The sequence below is a fragment of the Bombina bombina genome, chromosome 6 (genome assembly GCF_027579735.1).
Source record: "Bombina bombina isolate aBomBom1 chromosome 6, aBomBom1.pri, whole genome shotgun sequence".
In the NCBI taxonomy this organism is placed as follows: Eukaryota; Metazoa; Chordata; class Amphibia; order Anura; family Bombinatoridae; genus Bombina; species Bombina bombina.
This window is the reverse complement of record NC_069504.1, coordinates 353,481,494-353,501,544: the sequence shown is the minus strand read 5'-3', so window position 1 is coordinate 353,501,544 and position 20,051 is coordinate 353,481,494. Positions and strand designations below refer to the sequence as shown.

Here is a 20,051-nt window from a genome sequence, read left to right as displayed (position 1 = left end):
TAGTTTGAAATCCTTAATTCTATCTATCTAAAATGTCATCTAATGGAGTCTCAACCTTAAGAGACTCTTCTAGAGCCTCAAACCAAAAGGCTGCTGCAGTAGTTACTGGAACAATGCAAGCCGTAGGTTGTAAAAGAAACCCCTGATTAATAAATTTCTTTAGTAGACCCTCTAATTTTGTATCCATAGGGTCTTTGAAAGCACAACTGTCCTCAATGGGTATAGTTGTGCGCTTAGCTAGGGTAGATATAGCTCCCTCTACCTTTCTCTTAAAATTAGGAGGGAGAGAAAACGGTATACCTGGTCTATCCCATTCCTTTTTTATAATTTCCGAAATTCTCTTAGGAACTGGAAAAACATCAGTGTAAGTAGGTACTTCTATATATTTATCCATCTTACACAATTTCGCTGGATGATTGTGACCCTATTGTAATTCCACCAGAGTCGCTAAAACCTCCCGAAGTAACAGACGGAGTTGTTCAAGCTTAAATTTAAAGGACATAGCGTCCGCTGTTTATTTACTGTTCATTCTGGGCTTTAGCTTGATATTACTTATGCTCAGTGTGATACCAACTAAAATCTGAGGTTCATCTCTCTTCTTTTATTACAGCAACTATAAATATCACTAACAACATGACATATAGATAGCAGGCGTTTTTTTTTTTTTTTTCTTCATATGCAATTCTAACGAGTAACCTGTTAAATGTACTTTGTTGCAAGCAATGGTATAATGCCAATGTAAAGTGCTGTAATTCTCTATTTGTATGTTATAATCTTACCTCAAATAAAAATGTATTAAAAAAAAAAGAAAGAACATAGCGTCCAAATCTGTCTGAGGTAAAACATTCCCTGAGTCTGAAATTTCACCCTCAGACAGTAATTCCCTGACCCCCAACTAAGAACACTGTGAAGGTACATCGGAAATAGCTAATAAAGCATCAGAGGATTCAGTATTTACATTAATACCTGACCTACTGCGTTTACCCTGCAACACTGGTAATTTAGATAATACCTCTGTAAGGGTAGTTGACATAACTGCAGCCATCTTCTGCAGAGTAAAAGAATTAGACGCACTAAGTACTTGGCGTCGCTTGAGTGGGCGTTAAAGGTTGTGACACTGGGGGAGAATTGGATGGCATATCCTGATTCTTCAGACTGAGAATCATCCTTAGGCACACTTTCTTGACCTAATATATGGTCTTTACAATGTAAGGCTCTTTCAGTACAAGAGTTACACAATGTTAGAGGAAGTTGCACAATAGCTTCTAAACACATTGACATTGAGGAATCTGAATCTCATTGTTCTGACATGTTAGAACAGACTAGTAATAACCACAGAAGTAGTTTAAACATTTATTTATTGCTTAAAATAAACTTTTGAAAAAACGTGTACTGCACCTTTAAGAAAATAAAAAGTTAACAATTTTTCCAAACTGCTTAAATAACGTTAAATTACCTCCAAATTTAAATTAAATTCGTTGGTTTATCCAAAAATTACTGCACCCCAGTAGTAAGGGGGAAATAAAGCTCTAAAGTGCTTAGATCAACAAATTGTCAGTTTACAGTCAAAAATACCCTCTGCACCTCGCCACAGCTCTGCTGTGGCACCTACCTGCCCCCAGGGTACTTCAAAACAACTATCCAACACTCCACACCAGAGTTACACAGTCTAGGAGCCACCAGAGTTAATGCTTGTTGCTGCCTAGTCTGAAGGAAGTGCGCATCTGAGCGTGTGAAAATAAGCCCCGCCCCTTAATGTCGATGCCGGAGTAGGCCCAAACACAACCGCATGGGGAAGTGGTTTTACACACAAGTTAACACAACGTACCCCGTCAAACACACCAGTAATCAAACAGGTTATTGCCAAAAAATAAAAACGTTATGAACCGTTTTTCTTTGCCTCTCCCATAGTGTCATATAATGCCCAAAAAATGTCAACTATCTATAAATGAAATCCAGGGACTTCAGTAACACCCTTCTGTATAATAGGATTACTGCTTACCCCATTCCCATACTGGGAAATACATGCCAGCCAATTCTGATATATCAAGTCTCCTCAGAAATAAAAAGGCTGCACATACCTGAATGCTGCTTGTAGCATGAAACCGGTCTCCACACTGAAGATGTCTCATCTGTTACCTTCAGAAGTCTTGTGGGAACCAGCGTGGATCTTAGTTACAACTGCTAAGATCATCAACCTCAGGCCAGAAATAATCTTCCATAACCCCCTGAGGAAAATAGTACTCTACCGGTACCATTTAAAATAAAAAACTTCTTGATTGAAAAAAATAAAGCTAACACCTCACTTTACCTCTTCCTAGTATAACACAGGCAAAGAGAATGACTGGAGGTGGAGGGGAAGGGAGGAGCTATATATACAGCTCTGCTGGGGTGCTCTCTGACACTTCCTGTTAGCAGGAGGATAATATCCCACAAGTAAGGATGAAATCCGTGGACTCGTCGTACCTTGTAGAAGAAAGTGCCCTCCTTCTTGGGAACTACAAATAGATTTGAATAGAATCCTAGACCCTGTTCCTCTAGATGAGCTGGAACAATCACTCCCAGGGATGATAGGTCCTTTACACAGTTTAAGAAGGCCTCTCTCTTTATCTAATTTGCAGATAACCTTGACAGGTGGAACCTTCCCTTGGGAGGACAAGATTTGAATCCTATTCTGTAACCGTGGGATACTATATCTATGGCCCAAGGACCTGGGACATTGCGTATCCAAGCCTGCTGATAAAAAGAAAGACAGCCCCCAACTTGATCCACTAAAAAGATCGGGGTGGCCCCTTGATGTTGATTTAGAATCAACGGAAGACTTCAGAGAGAAAAGAACCCTTTCCACCTGTAATGTCAGAAATAATTTCTGTCAGGCCTGGTCCAACAATGTTTTACCCTTATAAGGCAGTGATAAAAGCTTGGACTTGGATGTAACATCTGCAGACCAAGATTTTAACCAGAGAGCTCTGCGAGCTAAAACCATAAAACCAGAAATCTTAGCAACCAACCTTTCATGTTGGCAACACAAATAAAGGTATTGGCTAGCTTGAGAGCCTTGATTCTGTCTTGGATCTCCTCTATAGGTGTTTGTTCTAGGATAAGATTAGATAAGCCATCGCACCAATAAGATGCTGCCCCTGCAACTGTAGCACTACTAGCAACAGGTTGCAACTGTAATCCCAGATGAATGTACATCTTCTTGAAAAAAGCCTCAAGCTTCTTATTCATGGGATCCTTGAAAGAACAACTATCTTCAATAGGAATAGAGTAGAGATAGCTCCCTCTACCGTGGGCACCGAGCGACACGAGTCACGAATAGAGTCAGCAACAGGAAACTTCTTTTTAAAAACAGGGGACGGGGAAAAAGGGATCCCTCGTTTTTCCCATCCCTGAGTTATAATATCTGCCATACGGTCTGGAACTGGAAATACTTCCACAGATGAGGGTACATCATATACCCTATTAAGGTCACTAGACCTCTTTGGATTCTCCGTAACAGATCCAGATTCTTCCAAAGTAGCAGAACCTCCTTCAAAAGGTGTTCTAACTTAAATCTGAAATTAATCTCCTCTGAATCTGCAGAATTTGTCACTATAGTATCAGAATCTGACAATTCCCCCTCAGAAGCCACTGAAGAATCATCCTCATCAGATAATTGAGACAAACTAACCAAGGCAGCTTTAGCGGAGTCAGCCTTACTAACATCAATATGTTTAGATTTCCTCTTTCGTTTACCAGAAACCTTTGGAAAAGCTGATAGAGCTGCAGAAACAGCAGAAGTAATCTGCGCAGCAAAATCCCAAGGTAAAAAAATACCCAAGGAGGTTGAGAGGAACCGCAGGGCACTGCATGTGAAGTTTGAGGGGAAAGCTGAGGCGTAGCTAGGATAACACTATCATGAGAGACAGAAGGCTCAGGGAGAGACATCTTATCTTCAAACTTTAAAGTTTAATTTAAACATTAAGAGCAAAACTGTACAAGAGGAATTATCTTAGCCTCCAAACACAATAAGCATTTTTCAAATGAATCAACTTCAGTATTAGTGTCCATAATTGGGTATCAGTTCACAATTAAGAAAAAAATTAAATGCCAAATTAAGTTTATCTATATGAAGCAATAAAACATAAATAAGCACTTAAAACCCTCAGCTCTGCTGAGGTCTTACCCCTCCAGAAGTTGCTATCCCCCTAGCACAGAAAACCGGACACACCAGGTAGCAAAAAACACCTCCTAGTTACCGGAACGGCCCAAATCCATTTGCCACTGTAGATAGAAGAAAATGCAGCCTCCACACTCGCCACGGCAAACTCTAATCTGAACAGAGAAGCCAAAAACCTGAAGTGCAGAGGAGCGGTCACATGACCACAATTTTTTTTTTTTTAAATGATGCCAACCTGAAAACGGCATGAAAACCAACAGCAGCACAGCAAAAGTGATTGGGCCAATAAGCTGAGCTGAAAAGCGATTGCAACAAGTAAGAAGTAAAACAAACACCTGCAAAAACACTTCATAAACTCTCCCATCTCTGTTCCCTCAATAAAAACAAAATTTATGCTTACCTGATAAATTTATTTCTCTTGTGGTGTATCCAGTCCACGGTTTCATTCATTACTTGTGGGATATTCTCCTTCCCAACAGGAAGTTGCAAGAGGACACCCACAGCAGAGCTGTCTATATAGCTCTTCCCCTAACTGCCACCCCCAGTCATTCGACCGAAGACAAGCAAGAAAAAAGGAGAAACTATAGGGTGCAGTGGTGACTGTAGTTTAAAAAAAACAACCACCTGCCTAAAAATGACAGGGCGGGCATTGGATTGGATACACCACAAGAGAAATAAATTTATCAGGTAAGCATAAATTTTGTTTTCTCTTGTAAAGGTGTATCCAGTCCACGGGTTCATCCATTACATGTGGGATACCAATACCAAAGCTTTAGGACATGGATGAAGGGAGGGACAAGGCAGGCACTTAAACGGAGGGCACCACTGCCTGTAAGACCTTTCTCCCAAAAATAGCCTCTGAAGAAGCAAAAGTATCGAATTTGTAGAATTTAGAAAAAGTATGAAGCGAAGACCAAGTCGCCGCCTTACATATCTGTTCAACAGAGGCCTCATTTTTAAAAGCCCATGTGGAAGCACCGCTCTAGTGGAACGAGCTGTAATTCTTTCAGGAGGCTGCTGGCCAGCAGTCTCATAAGCTAAGCGGATTATGCTTCTTAGCCAAAAAGAAAGAAGTTGCCGAAGCCTTCTGGCCTCTCCTCTGTCCAGAGTAGACAACAAACAAAGCAGATGTTTGTCGAAAATCCTTCGTAGCTTGTAAATAAAACTTTAAAGCACGAACCACATCAAGATGGTTTAAAAGACGTTTCTTCTTTGAGGAAGGATTAGGACATAATGAAGGAACAACAATCTCCTGATTGATGTTCTTATTAGATACTACCTTAGGAAGAAACCCAGGTTTGGTACGCAAAACTACCTTATCTGCATGGAAAATCAGATAAGGGGAATCACACCGTAAAGCAGATAACTCCGAAACTCTTCTTTATGGAATGCAAAGGTTCAAACGGAACCCCTTGAAGAACTTTAAGAACTAAATTTAAACTCCATGGCGGAGCAACAGGTTTAAACACAGGCTTGATTCTAACTAAAGTCTGACAAAACGCCTGAACGTTTGGAACCTCAGCCAGACGTTTGTGCAAAAGAATAGACAGAGCAGAAATCTGTCCCTTTAAGGAACTAGCAGATAATCCTTTCTCCAATCCCTCTTGGGATATAATTCTAGGAATCCTGACTTTACTCCATGAGTAACCCTTGGATTCACACCAATGAAGATATTTATACCATATCTTATGATAGATTTTCCTGGTGACAGGCTTTCGAGCCTGAATTAAGGTATCAATTACCGATTTGGAAAAACCACGCTTCGATAGAATCAAGCGTTCAATCTCCAAGCAGTCAGCCGCAGAGAATATAGATTTGGATGTTTGAAAGGACCTTGAAGTAGAAGGTCCTGCCGTAGCGGCAGAGTCCATGGTGGAAAGGATGACATGTCCACCAGATCTGCATACCAAGTCCTGCTATCAAAAGGAGCTATCAAAATCACCAAAGCTCTCTCCTGCTTGATCTTGGCAATCAGCCGAGGGAGCAGAGGAAACGGTGGAAACACATAAGCCAGGCTGAAGGACCAGGGCGCTGCTAGAGCATCTATTAGCGCTGCCTTGGGATCCCTGGACCTGGACCCGTAACGAGGAAGCTTGGCGTTCTGACGAGACACCATGAGATCCAGTTCTGGTTTGCACCATAGTTGAATCAACTGGGCAAATACCTCCGGATGGAGCTCCCATTCCCCCGGATGAAAAGTCTGCCGACTTAAAAAAATCTGCCTCCCAGTTCTCTACTCCTGGGATATGGATAGCTGAAAGATGGCAAGAGTGAACCTCTGCCCATAGAATTATCTTTGAAACCTCCAACATTGCCAGGGGGCTTCTTGTTCCCCCCTAATGGTTGATATAGGCTACAGTCGTGATATTGTCCAACTGAAATCTGATGAACCTGACCTCCGCTAGCTGAGGCCAAGCCTGAAGAGCATTGAATATAGCTCTTAGTTCCAGAATGTTTATCGGAAGGAGGGCTTCCTCCTGAGTCCACGAACCCTGAGCCTTCAGGGAGTTCCAGACTGCGCCCCAGCCCAGAAGGCTGGCATCTGTCGTCACTATAGTCCATTCTATCCTGCGGAAGCTCATTCCCCTGGACAGATGGACCCAGATAGCCACCAGAGAAGAGAATCTCTGGTTTCCTGATCCAGATTTAGCAGTGGGGACAAATCTGTGTAATCCCCATTCCACTGACTGAGCATGCAAAGTTGCAGCGGTCTGAGATGTAGGCGGGCAAACGGAACTATGTCCATTGCCGCTACCATTAAGCCGATTACTTCCATACACTGCGCCACTGACGGCTGAGAAGTGGAATAAAGAGCACGGCAGGAAGTTAGAAGTTTTGACAACCTGACTTCTGTCAGAAAAATCTTCATTTCTACTGAATCTATCAAGAGTTCCTAGGAAGGAAACTCTTGTGAGAGGGGAGAGAGAACTCTTTTCTCCGTTCACCTTCCACCCGTGAGAGCTCAGGAATGCCAGAACAATGTCCGTATGGGACTTGGCGATTTGAAAAGTCGACGCCTGTATCAGAATGTTGTCTAGGTAAGGAGCCACCGCTATGCCTTGTGGCCTTAGAACTGCCAGTAGGGACCCTAGAACCTTCGTAAAGATTCTTGGTGCCGTGGCTATCCCGAAGGGAAGAGCCACAAACTGGTAATGCCTGTCTAGGAAGGCAAACCTGAGAAACCGATGATGATCTCTGTGTATCGGAATGTGGAGATAAGCATCCTTTAGATCCACGGTAGTCATATATTGACCCTCCTGGATCATAGGTAGGATGGTTCTAATAGTCTCCATCTTGAAGGATGGGACCCTGAGAAATTTGTTTAGGATCTTGAGATCCAAGATTGGTCTGAAAGTTCCCTCTTTCTTGGGAACTATAAACAGATTTGAATAGAATCCCTGCCCCTGTTCCTCCCTTGGAACTGGGTGGATCACTCCCATTACCAGGTCTTAAACACAACGTAAGAATGCCTCTCTCTTTATCTGGTATGTCCCTTTGGAGACGAGGCTCTGAAATTCAGAAGATATCCCTGGGAAACAATCTCCAGAGCCCAGGGATCCTGGATGTCTCTTGCCCAAGCCTGGGCGAAGAGAGAAAGTCTGCCCCCAACTAGATCCGGTCCCGGATCGGGGGCTACTCCTTCATGCTGTTTTAGAGGCAGCCACAGGTTTTTTGGCCTGCTTTCCCTTGTGTTCCACGCCTGATTAGGTCTCCAGACTGACTTGGACTGGGCAAAATTTCCTTCTTGTTTTGCAGCAGAGGAAGTTGAAGCTGCGCCACTCTTGAAGTTTCGAAAGGAACGAAAATTGGTCTGTTTGGTCCTTGATTTGTTGGACCTATCCTGGGGAAGGGCGTGGCCTTTTCCTCCAGTAATATCAGAAATGATCTCCTTCAATCCAGGCCCGAATAGGGTCTGCCCTTTGAAGGGGATGTTAAGAAGCTTAGACTTTGAAGTAACGTCAGCTGACCAGGATTTAAGCCATAGTGCCCTACGCGCCTGAATGGCAAAACCTGAATTCTTAGCCGTTAGCTTTGTTAAATGAAAAACGGCGTCAGAAATAAATGAATTGGCTAACTTAAGAGCTCTAAGCCTGTCTAGGATATCATCCAACGGGGTCTCCACCTGTAGAGCCTCTTCAAGAGACTCGAACCAGAAAGCCGCTGCAGCAGTGACTGGGGCAATGCATGCAAGAGGCTGGAGAATAAAACCTTGTTGTATAAAGATTTTCTTAAGGAAACCCTCTAGTTTTTTATCCATTGGATCTAGGAAAGCACAACTGTCCTCGACGGGAATAGTTGTACGTTTAGCTAGGGTAGAGACTGCTCCCTCCACCTTAGGGACTGTCTGCCACGAGTCCCATGTAGCGGCATCTATGGGAAACATCTTTTTAAAAGCAGGAGGGGGAGAGAACGGTACACCTGGTCTATCCCATTCCTTAGTAATAATTTCTGAAAACCTCTTAGGGATTGGAAAAACATCTGTGTAAACAGGCACTGCAAAGTATTTGTCCATTTTACACAACTTCTCTGGGACTACAATGGTGTCACAGTCATCCAGAGTCGCTAAAACCTCCCTGAGCAACACGCGGAGGTGTTGAAGTTTAAATTTAAATGCTGTCATTTCAGAGTCAGACTGAACTAACGCTTTCCCCGAATCAGAAATGTCACCCACAGATAGAAGCTCTCCTGCTTCGGCTTCTGTACATTGTGAGGGTATATCAGACATAGCTACTAAAGCGTCAGAGAGCTCTGTATTTATTCTAGCCCCAGAGCTGTCTCGCTTTCCTTGTAACCCTGGCAGTTTGGACAATACCTCTGTGAGAGTATGATTCATAACTGCCGCCATGTCCTGTAAAGTAAATGCAGTGGACGTGCCAGATGTACTTGGCGTACTAGGCGTCACTTAAGCAGGAGTTATAGGTTCTGACACATGGGGAGAGTTAGATGGCATAATCTCCCGTCAGTCTGAGAAACCACTGGTGATAAATCTTTAAAAGCCATAATATGGTCTTTATAACTTTTAGAAAGGTCAATGCATTTGGTACACATTCTAATAGGGGGTTCCACAATGGCTTCTAAACATAATGAACAAGGAGTTTCTTCTATGTCAGACATGTTTAACAGACTAGTAATGAGACCAGCAAGCTTGGAAAACTCTTTAATAAATGTGAAAAGCAATTAAACAAACGGTACTGTACCTTTAAGAGAAAAAAAACTACCATATAAACTGCAAATCAGTGTTAAAAAGCAGTAAACTCTACAAAATTTTTACAGTGTGTACAAGAGACTAAAGCAGCATTGCACCCACTTGCAAATGGATGATTAACCCCTTAGGCCCAAAACCGGATTAGAAAAACGGTAACACCGTTAAAAAACAGTCAAACACACTGCCACAGCTCTACTGTGGCTCCTACCTTCCCTTAAACACGATTTTTGCAGGAAAGAACCCCTCTATAATGGTCCTAGATGCCAGAGGACTCCTTTAGAGAAGCTGGATGTCTCAGTCTGTATAACAACTGCGCATAAAGTGCGCTAAATAGGCCCCTCCCACCATGCACTCACAGTCAGAGGGCCATAAAACAGAATTTATGTAAGAACTTACCTGATAAATTCATTTCTTTCATATTAGCAAGAGTCCATGAGCTAGTGACGTATGGGATATACATTCCTACCAGGAGGGGCAAAGTTTCCCAAACCCCAAAATGCCTATAAATACACCCCTCACCACACCCACAAATCAGTTTAACGTATAGCCAAGAAGTGGGGTGATAAGAAAAAAAGTGCGAAAGCATAAAAAATAAGGAATTGGAATAATTGTGCTTTATACAAAAAAACCAAAACCACCACAAAAAAAGGGTGGGCCTCATGGACTCTTGCTAATATGAAAGAAATGAATTTATCAGGTAAATTCTTACATAAATTATGTCTTCTTTCATGTAATTAGCAAGAGTCCATGAGCTAGTGACGTATGGGATAATGACTACCCAAGATGTGGATCTTCCACGCAAGAGTCACTAGAGAGGGAGGGATAAAATAAAGACAGCCAATTCCGCTGAAAATAATCCACACCCAAAATAAAGTTTAAATCTTATAATGAAAAAAACTGAAATTATAAGCAGAAGAATCAAACTGAAACAGCTGATTTGTGGGTGTGGTGAGGGGTGTATTTATAGGCATTTTGAGGTTTGGGAAACTTTGCCCCTCCTGGTAGGAATGTATATCCCATACGTCACTAGCTCATGGACTCTTGCTAATTACATGAAAGAAAAAACTACTCCTAGGAGTAAAATAACAGCCATGTGGAAAACTAGGCCCCAAAATAAAGATTTATCACCCTTAGAGAAAAAACGTTTTTTTTGTTAAGTAAAGCAAACGTTTAAACACTAAGTACTATGAGGGTTAACATAAAAATCACCCTTATCTTGTAAGCATGATCCCAGTCGCTGTTAAATCACTGTATCAGGTTTACCTCAAATATATCAGGCACTGTCAGCATTTTCTAGACCTTATCATCTCTCTAGAAAAAAATATACTGAACATACCTCAAATCAGGTGATTTGCCATCTGTCCCCCCAACTGAAGTTTTCTTTCCATACTCTTCAGTTATGTGTGAGAACAGGAATGGGCCTTAGTTACAAACCGCTAAGATCATCAACCTCCAGGCAGATTCTTCTTCCAATTTCTGCCTGAGAGTGAAACAGTACAACGCCGGTACCGTTTAAAAATAAACTTTTGATTGAAGGTAAAACTACACTAAGTCACCACACATCTCTTGATACTTCCTTTCTTGTCGAGAGCTTGCAAGAGAATGACTGGGGGTGGCAGTTAGGGGAGGAGCTATATAGACAGCTCTGCTGTGAGTGTCCTCTTGCAACTTCCTGTTGGGAAGGAGAATATCCCACAAGTAATGGATGAACCCGTGGACTGGATACACCTTTACAAGAGAAAAATGATGCCTCTTCACATAAAAACAGATTTAAATACATTCCACAAGGATTTAACCCACCTTCAAACCTAGAAGGGAAAGCACTTGCCTGTGGATCCTGCTCTGTCAGGCAGGAGCTGTTTTCTGAGGTGTGGCAGCTTCACCATATATCTACCAGGGACCTATAGAAAAGAAAGAACAGAGTAACCAACTCTGGCTTTCTATAATAGGGGTAGCAATAATGTTAGAAGTTTAAGCAAAGACTACTTCTAACTGCTAATAGCCACCATTACTCTTACTAAAGAGATTGACATGGACACAGCAAAGCCCCAATCCTTGCTTGCAGGGAAAAGTACCCATTAAAAGGATCAAAATCTTCAGACACCATCTTCGCCATCCTACCGTGATCAAGGCAAAGAGAATAACTGGGGGTTATGGGTAAGGGAAGTGATACTTAACAGCTCTGCTAGGGTGCTCTTTGCTGCCTCCTGCTGGCCAAGAGTGAATAACCCACTAGTAATTAGAATGTTTTGTGGACTCTCCATGCCATAAGAAAGAAAACCTGATCTTGTCTGTAGAACAAGTCACTGGATCAAAGGGATGTCCTAATTTAAAATGACATGATCTAACAGTTTAAGCATATCCAAGGCAAACAGCCAGTTTTCAAGAGCTGGAATTTTGTTACACATATAGCCATTCCCTGGATTACTATAGAGTTATTCTTTATTTCATTTTGATTTCACTTAAAAACTACAAATAAAATGACAGAACCACGTTAAAAGTAAACTCTTGTGTTGAAGACAAGTGACCAGTATAAATGAGCAAAATATTGTGCAACTTTGTCCTTAAAATGAATCTTCATTAATATAGATCAAATAAAATGCAATAACCCTGCCGATTTGAAAGTGTGTTACTACATGAGAACAATACATTAACTTTTATCAGTTGCTTGCATAATATTGAACCTTTAAGAGGAGCAATAATTTACCATTTAAGATAATAATCATAATATGTTCTAGCTGTTCTTATGGCCAAATAGATTAAATAAAGTATTAAAAACTGTTTCACTTGTAACAGGTAATATTCTAATAAAACCTCAAATAATGCAGTCTCACCACACTTATATGAACTAACCATTCTTCTTGTCTTGGCAGTCTCTTCTGCATCTGGTTGTAAAGGGCTATTGGTGCTTCGTCGCCTCTTAATTCTAACGGGAGTTTCATTATCTTGAGGTCTCACAGGTCTCTTTAACATAGGTCGGTCTAATCTCTCTGGCATAGATGGTGACCGGTAAAGCCGGCTTCTGTTCATAGACACCTACTCATACATAAAGAAAAATGTATAAAAACATAATTTATGCTTACCTGATAAATTTATTTCTCTTGTAGTGTAGTCAGTCCACGGGTCATCCATTACTTATGGAATATATCTCTTCCTAACAGGAAGCTGCAAGAGGATCACCCAAGCAGAGCTGCTATATAGCTCCTCCCCTCACATGTCATATTCAGTCATTCGACCAAAGCAGACGAGAAAGGAGAAACCATAGGGTGCAGTGGTGACTGGAGTTTAATTAAAATTTAGATCTGCCTTAAAGACAGGGCGGGCCGTGGACTGACTACACTACAAGAGAAATAAATTTATCAGGTAAGCATAAATTATGTTTTCTCTTGTTAAGTGTAGTCAGTCCACGGGTCATCCATTACTTATGGAATACCAATACCAAAGCTAAAGTACACGGATGAAGGGAGGGACAAGGCAGGAACATTAAACAGAAGGAACCACTGCCTGAAGTACCTTTCTCCCAAAAATAGCCTCCGAAGAAGCAAAAGTGTCAAATTTGTAAAATTTTGAAAAGGTGTGAAGCGAAGACCAAGTCGCAGCCTTGCAAATCTGTTCAACAGAGGCCTCATTTTTAAAGGCCCAGGTGGAAGCCACAGCTCTAGTAGAATGAGCTGTAATCCTTTCAGGAGGCTGCTGTCCAGCAGTCTCATAGGCTAAACGTATTATGCTACGAAGCCAAAAAGAGAGAGAGGTAGCCGAAGCCTTTTGACCTCTTCTCTGTCCAGAGTAAACGACAAACAGGGAAGAAGTTTGACGAAAATCTTTAGTTGCCTGCAAATAGAACTTCAGGGCACGGACTACGTCCAGATTATGCAAAAGTCGTTCCTTCTTTGAAGAAGGGTTAGGACACAGTGATGGAACAACAATCTCTTGATTGATATTCCTGTTAGTAACTACCTTAGGTAAGAACCCAGGTTTAGTACGCAGAACTACCTTGTCTGAATGAAAAATCAGATAAGGAGAATCACAATGTAAGGCAGATAACTCAGAGACTCTTCGAGCCGAGGAAATAGCCATCAAAAACAAAACCTTCCAGGATAACAGCTTGATATCAATGGAATGAAGGGGTTCAAATAGAACGCCTTGAAGAACATTAAAAACTAAGTTTAAGCTCCACGGCGGAGCAACAGTCTTAAACACAGGCTTAATCCTAGTTAAAGCCTGAACGTCTGGAACTTCAGCCAGACGTTTGTGTAGAAGAATAGACAGAGCAGAAATCTGTCCCTTTAACGAACTAGCAGATAAGCCCTTTTCTAAACCCTCTTGTAGAAAGGACAATATCCTAGGAATCCTAACCTTACTCCATGAGTAACTCTTGGATTCGCACCAATATAAATATTTACGCCATATCTTATGGTAAATTTTTCTGGTAACAGGCTTCCTAGCCTGTATTAAGGTATCAATAACCGACTCAGAGAAGCCACGCTTTGATAGAATCAAGCGTTCAATCTCCATGCAGTCAGCCTCAGAGAAATTAGATTTGGATGGTTGAAAGGACCCTGAATTAGAAGGTCCTGTCTCAGAGGCAGAGACCACGGTGGACAGGACGACATGTCCACTAGGTCTGCATACCAGGTCCTGCGTGGCCACGCAGGCGCTATCAGAATCAGAAGCTCTCTCCTGTTTGATCTTGGCAATCAAACAAGGAAGCATCGGGAACGGTGGAAACACATAAGCCATGTTGAAGACCCAAGGGGCTGTCAGAGCATCTATCAGCACCGCTCCAGGGTCCCTGGACCTGGATCCGTAACAAGGAAGCTTGGCGTTCTGACGAGACGCCATGAGATCCAGATCTGGTTTGCCCCAACGATGAATCAGTTGAGCAAAGACCTCCGGATGAAGTTCCCACTCCCCCGCATGAAAAGTCTGGCGACTTAGAAAATCCGCCTCCCAGTTCTCCACGCCTGGGATGTAAATCGCTGACAGGTGGCAAGAGTGAGACTCTGCCCAGCGAATTATCTTTGAGACTTCCAACATCGCTAGGGAACTTCTGGTTCCCCCTTGATGGTTGATGTAAGCCACAGTCGTGATGTTGTCCGACTGAAATCTGATGAACCTCAGAGTTGCTAACTGAGGCCAAGCTAGGAGAGCATTGAATATTGCTCTTAATTCCAGAATATTTATTGGGAGGAGTTTCTCCTCCTGAGTCCATAATCCCTGAGCTTTCAGGGAGTTGCAGACTGCGCCCCAGCCTAGAAGGCTGGCGTTTGTTGTTACAATCGTCCAATCTGGCCTGCGAAAGGTCATCCCCTTGGACAGATGTGGCCGAGAAAGCCACCATAGAAGAGAATCTCTGGTCTCTTGATCCAGATTTAGTAGGGGGGACAAATCTGAGTAATCCCCGTTCCACTGACTTAGCATGCACAATTGCAGCGGTCTGAGATGCAGGCGCGCAAATGGTACTATGTCCATTGCCGCTACCATTAAGCCGATTACTTCCATGCACTGAGCTACTGACGGGTGTGGAATGGAATGAAGGACACGGCAAGCATATAGAAGTTTTAATAACCTGGCCTCTGTCAGGTAAATTTTCATCTCTACAGAATCTATAAGAGTCCCTAGAAAGGGAACTCTTGTAAGTGGTAATAGAGAACTCTTTTCCACATTCACCTTCCACCCATGCAACCTCAGAAATGCCAGAACTATCTCTGTATGAGACTTGGCAGTTTGAAAACTTGACGCTTGTATCAGAATGTCGTCTAGGTACGGAGTCACCGCTATGCCTCGCGGTCTTAGTACCGCCAGAAGTGAGCCCAGAACTTTTGTAAAGATTCTTGGAGCCGTAGCTAATCCGAAGGGAAGAGCTACAAACTGGTAATGCCTGTCTAGGAAAGCAAATCTTAGGTACCGATAATGATCCTTGTGAATCGGTATGTGAAGGTAGGCATCCTTTAAGTCCACTGTGGTCATGTACTGACCCTCTTGGATCATGGGAAGGATGGTTCGAATAGTTTCCATTTTGAATGATGGAACTCTTAGAAATTTGTTTAGGAATTTTAAGTCCAAGATTGGTCTGAAGGTTCCCTCTTTCTTGGGAACCACAAATAGATTTGAATAGAATCCCTGCCCGTGTTCCGTCCGCGGAACTGGGTGGATCACCCCCATTAGTAAGAGGTCTTGTACACAGCGTAGAAACGCCTCTTTCTTTATTTGGTTTGCTGATAACCTTGAAAGATGAAATCTCCCTCGTGGAGGAGAAGTTTTGAAGTCCAGGGGATATCCCTGAGATATGATCTCCAACGCCCAGGGATCCTGGACATCTCTTGCGAAAGCCTGGGCGAAGAGAGAAAGTCTGCCCCCCACTAGATCCGTTTCCGGATAGGGGGCCCTCTCTTCATGCTGTCTTGGGGGCAGCAGCAGGTTTCTTGGCCTGCTTGCCCTTGTTCCAGGACTGGTTAGCTTTCCAGCCCTGCCTGTAACGAGCAACAGCTCCTTCCTGTTTTGGAGCAGAGGAAGTTGATGCTGCTCCTGCCTTGAAGTTACGAAAGGCACGAAAATTAGACTGTTTGGCCTTTGATTTGGCCCTGTCCTGAGGTAGAGCATGGCCCTTACCTCCCGTAATGTCAGCTATAATTTCTTTCAAGCCGGGCCCGAATAAGGTCTGCCCTTTGAAAGGAATATTAAGCAATTTAGATTTAGAAGTCACGTCAGCTGACCAGGATTTAAGCCATAGCGCTCTGTGCGCTTGGATGGCGAATCCGGAGTTCTTAGCCGTAAGTTTGGTTAAATGTACGACGGCATCAGAAACAAATGCGTTAGCTAGCTTAAGGGCTTTAAGCTTGTTCATAATTTCATCCAATGGAGCTGTGCGAATGGCCTCTTCCAGAGACTCAAACCAGAATGCCGCCGCAGCAGTGACAGGCGCAATGCATGCAAGGGGCTGTAAGATAAAACCTTGTTGAACAAACATTTTCTTAAGGTAACCATCTAATTTCTTATCCATTGGATCTGAAAAGGCACAACTATCCTCCACCGGGATAGTGGTACGCTTAGCTAAAGTAGAAACTGCTCCCTCCACCTTAGGGACCGTCTGCCATAAGTCTCGTGTGGTGGCGTCTATAGGAAACATTTTCCTAAATATGGGAGGAGGGGAAAAAGGCACACCAGGTCTATCCCACTCCTTGCTAATAATCTCTGTAAGCCTTTTAGGTATAGGAAACACGTCAGTACACACCGGTACCGCATAGTATCTATCCAACCTACATCATTTTTCTGGAATTGCAACCGTGTTACAATCATTCAGAGCCGCTAATACCTCCCCTAGCAATATGGGGAGGTTCTCAAGCTTAAATTTAAAATTAGAAATCTCTGAATCCAGTCTCCCTGGATCAGATCCGTCACCCACAGAATGAAGCTCTCCGTCTTCACGTTCTGCAAACTGTGACGCAGTATCTGACATTGCTCTCACCTCATCCGCGCGCTCTATCCTTAACCCAGAGCTATCGCGCTTGCCTCTTAATTCTGGCAATTTAGATAATACTTCTGTCATAACAGTAGCCATGTCTTGCAAAGTGATTTGTAAGGGCCTCCCTTATGTACTTGGCGCCACAAATTCACGCACCTCCTGAGCGGGAGGCGAAGGTACTGACACGTGAGGAGAGTTAGTCGGCATAACTTCCCCCTCATTGTCTGGTGATAATTTCTTTACATGTAAAGATTGACTTTTATTTAAAGTAGCATCAATGCAATTAGTACACAAATTTCTATTGGGCTCCACATTGGCCTTTAAACATAGTGAACAAAGAGATTCATCTGTGTCAGACATGTTTAAACAGACTAGCAATGAGACTAGCAAGCTTGGAAATACTTTTCTAAATAAATTTACAAGCAATATAAAAAACGCTACTGTGCCTTTAAGAAGCACAAAAAGCTGTCACAGTTGAAATAACAATGAACCAAAATAGTTATAGCAACCAATTTTTCACAGTAAATGTATTAAGTTAGCAAAATGGATGATTAACCCCTTAATACCCAAAAACGGATAACAATTTAATAATTAACGTCAAAACACACTGTCACAGGTCTGCTGTGACTGATTACCTCCCTCAAAATTAATTTTGAAGACCCCTGAGCTCTCTAGAGCCAATCTGGATCATGGAGGATGAAGTAGACAGATTGTGACTGAATTTTTACTGTGCAAAAAAGCGCTAAAATAGGCCCCTCCCACTCATATTACAACAGTGGGGAAGCTCAGAAAACTGTTTCTATGCAGAAAACAAAGATGGCCATGTGGTAAAAATCATGCCCCAATAAGTTTTATCACCAAGTACCTCACAAAAAACGATTAACATGCCAGTAAACATTTTAAACATACATTTGAAAAGTTATGAATTGTTATTAATAAGCCTGCTACCTGCAGTTAAGGCTCATACATTATTTCAGTATTAACAGTATTTTCAGAGTCAATTCCATTCCTTAGAAAAATACATTCAGTGTACACACACACATCAGCCTAATACCAGTCGCTATCACTGCATTTAAGGCTGAACTTACTTTACATTGGTATCAGCAGTATTTTCTCAGTCAATTCCATTCCTCAGAAAAATAATTACTGCACATACCTCATTTGCAGGGGGGCCCTGCATGCTATTCCCCTTCTCTGAAGTTACCTCACTCCTCAGATGAGAACAGCCAGTGGATCTTAGTTACGTCTGCTAAGATCATAGAAAACGCAGGCAGATTCTTCTTCTAATGCTGCCTGAGAATAAACAGCACACTCCGGTGCCATTTAAAATAACAAACTTTTGATTGTAGAAATAAACTAAGTTAAAAAACACCACAGACCTCTCACAGCGACCTATCTTTAGTTAGGCTGCAAGAGAATGACTGAATATGACATGTGAGGGGAGGAGCTATATAGCAGCTCTGCTTGGGTGATCCTCTTGCAGCTTCCTGTTAGGAAGAGATATATTCCATAAGTAATGGATGACCCGTGGACTGACTACACTTAACAAGAGAAATACAGCTAAATTAAAAAAAAAAACGAAGATAAGTTACAGCTTGCAAATGAAAAATTAAACAAAGACTAAAAACTCTCAATATGCCATGTTTTTTTGGGGTAAGCACAGAATATTTTAATTAAAGAGACTTCAAAGTTAGTCCTCTCATGTATCTGAAAGAGCAGCAATTAAAGATGTTAAAATATTTCTGGCATGAAAAAAAGGTTAAGAAAGAGTTTTAAATTTTATATGGACCTAACAGAAAGGGCATGACTTTATAAGAACATCTATTTAAAAAAAAAAATCACTCTATTACAGATTTAGTATCATGATCCCCTTAATTCTATATTATAGGTTTTTCTATAATAAACATAACTGAGGTAAAAAAAGGCAAACAAAATTTGCATTTTTTTTACGTGTGACACTACATGGATTAAAGGGATACTGAACCCAATGTTTTTCTTTTGTGATTCAGATAGAACATGCAATTTTAAGCAACTGTCTCATTCACTCCTTTTATCAAAATGTCTTCATTCAAAAAACAAGAATGTAAGTTTAGATGCCGGGCCATTTTTGGTGAACAACCTGGTTTGTTCTTGCTGATTGGTAGATAAATTCACCCATTAATAAACAAGTACTGTCCAGTTTACTGAACCAAAATATGGCTGGCTCCTTAGCTTAGATGCCTTTTTCAAAAATCATGATAGAAAAAAACAAAATTTATGCTTACCTGATAAATTCATTTCTCCTGTAGTGTGGTCAGTCCACGGGTCATCATTACTTCTGGGATATTATCTCCTCCCCTACAGGAATTGCAAGAGGATTCACCCAGCAGAGCTGCTATATAGCTCCTCCCCCCTACGTCACCTCCAGTCATTCGACCAAAGGACCAACGAGAAAGGAGAAGCCGAAGGGTGTAGTGGTGACTGGAGTATAATCCAAAAATTTTTTTAGCCTGCCATAAAAAACAGGGCGGGCCGTGGACTGACCACACTACAGGAGAAATGAATTTATCAGGTAAGCATAAATTTTGTTTTCTCCTGTTAAGTGTGGTCAGTCCACGGGTCATCATTACTTCTGGGATACCAATACCAAAGCAAAAGTACATGGATGACGGGAGGGACAGGCAGGCTCTTTATACGGAGGGAACCACTGCCTGAAGAACCTTTCTCCCAAAAACAGCCTCCGAAGAAGCAAAAGTGTCAAATTTGTAAAATTTGGAAAAAGTATGAAGAGAAGACCAAGTTGCAGCCTTGCAAATCTGTTCAACAGAAGCCTCATTCTTAAAGGCCCAAGTGGAAGCCACAGCTCTAGTAGAATGAGCTGTAATTCTTTCAGGAGGCTGCTGTCCAGCAGTCTCATAGGCTAATCGTATTATGCTACGAAGCCAAAAAGAGAGAGAGGTAGCCGAAGCTTTTTGACCTCTCCTCTGACCAGAATAAACGACAAACAGGGAAGACGTTTGACGAAAATCCTTAGTTGCCTGTAGATAAAATTTCAGGGCACGGACTACATCTAGATTTTGTAGCAGACGTTCCTTCTTCGAGGAAGGATTAGGACACAAAGATGGAACAACAATCTCTTGATTGATATTCCTGTTAGTGACCACCTTAGGTAGGAACCCAGGTTTAGTACGCAGAACTACCTTGTCTGAATGAAAAATCAGATAAGGAGATGGTAGGTC

At 42.1% G+C, this 20,051-nt stretch overlaps 1 protein-coding gene across 1 annotated transcript in view; it reads right to left on the bottom strand.

The window, feature by feature from the left end:
* The window catches only part of LOC128664426 (M-phase inducer phosphatase 1-B-like), a 510,343-nt gene that overhangs the window by 223,852 nt on the left and 266,440 nt on the right, over positions 1–20,051 (bottom strand). The window contains exon 6 of the mRNA XM_053719257.1: positions 12,222–12,404. Within this exon, the coding sequence (XP_053575232.1) occupies positions 12,222–12,404 (183 nt within the window). The remainder of the gene's footprint in view (positions 1–12,221; positions 12,405–20,051) is intronic.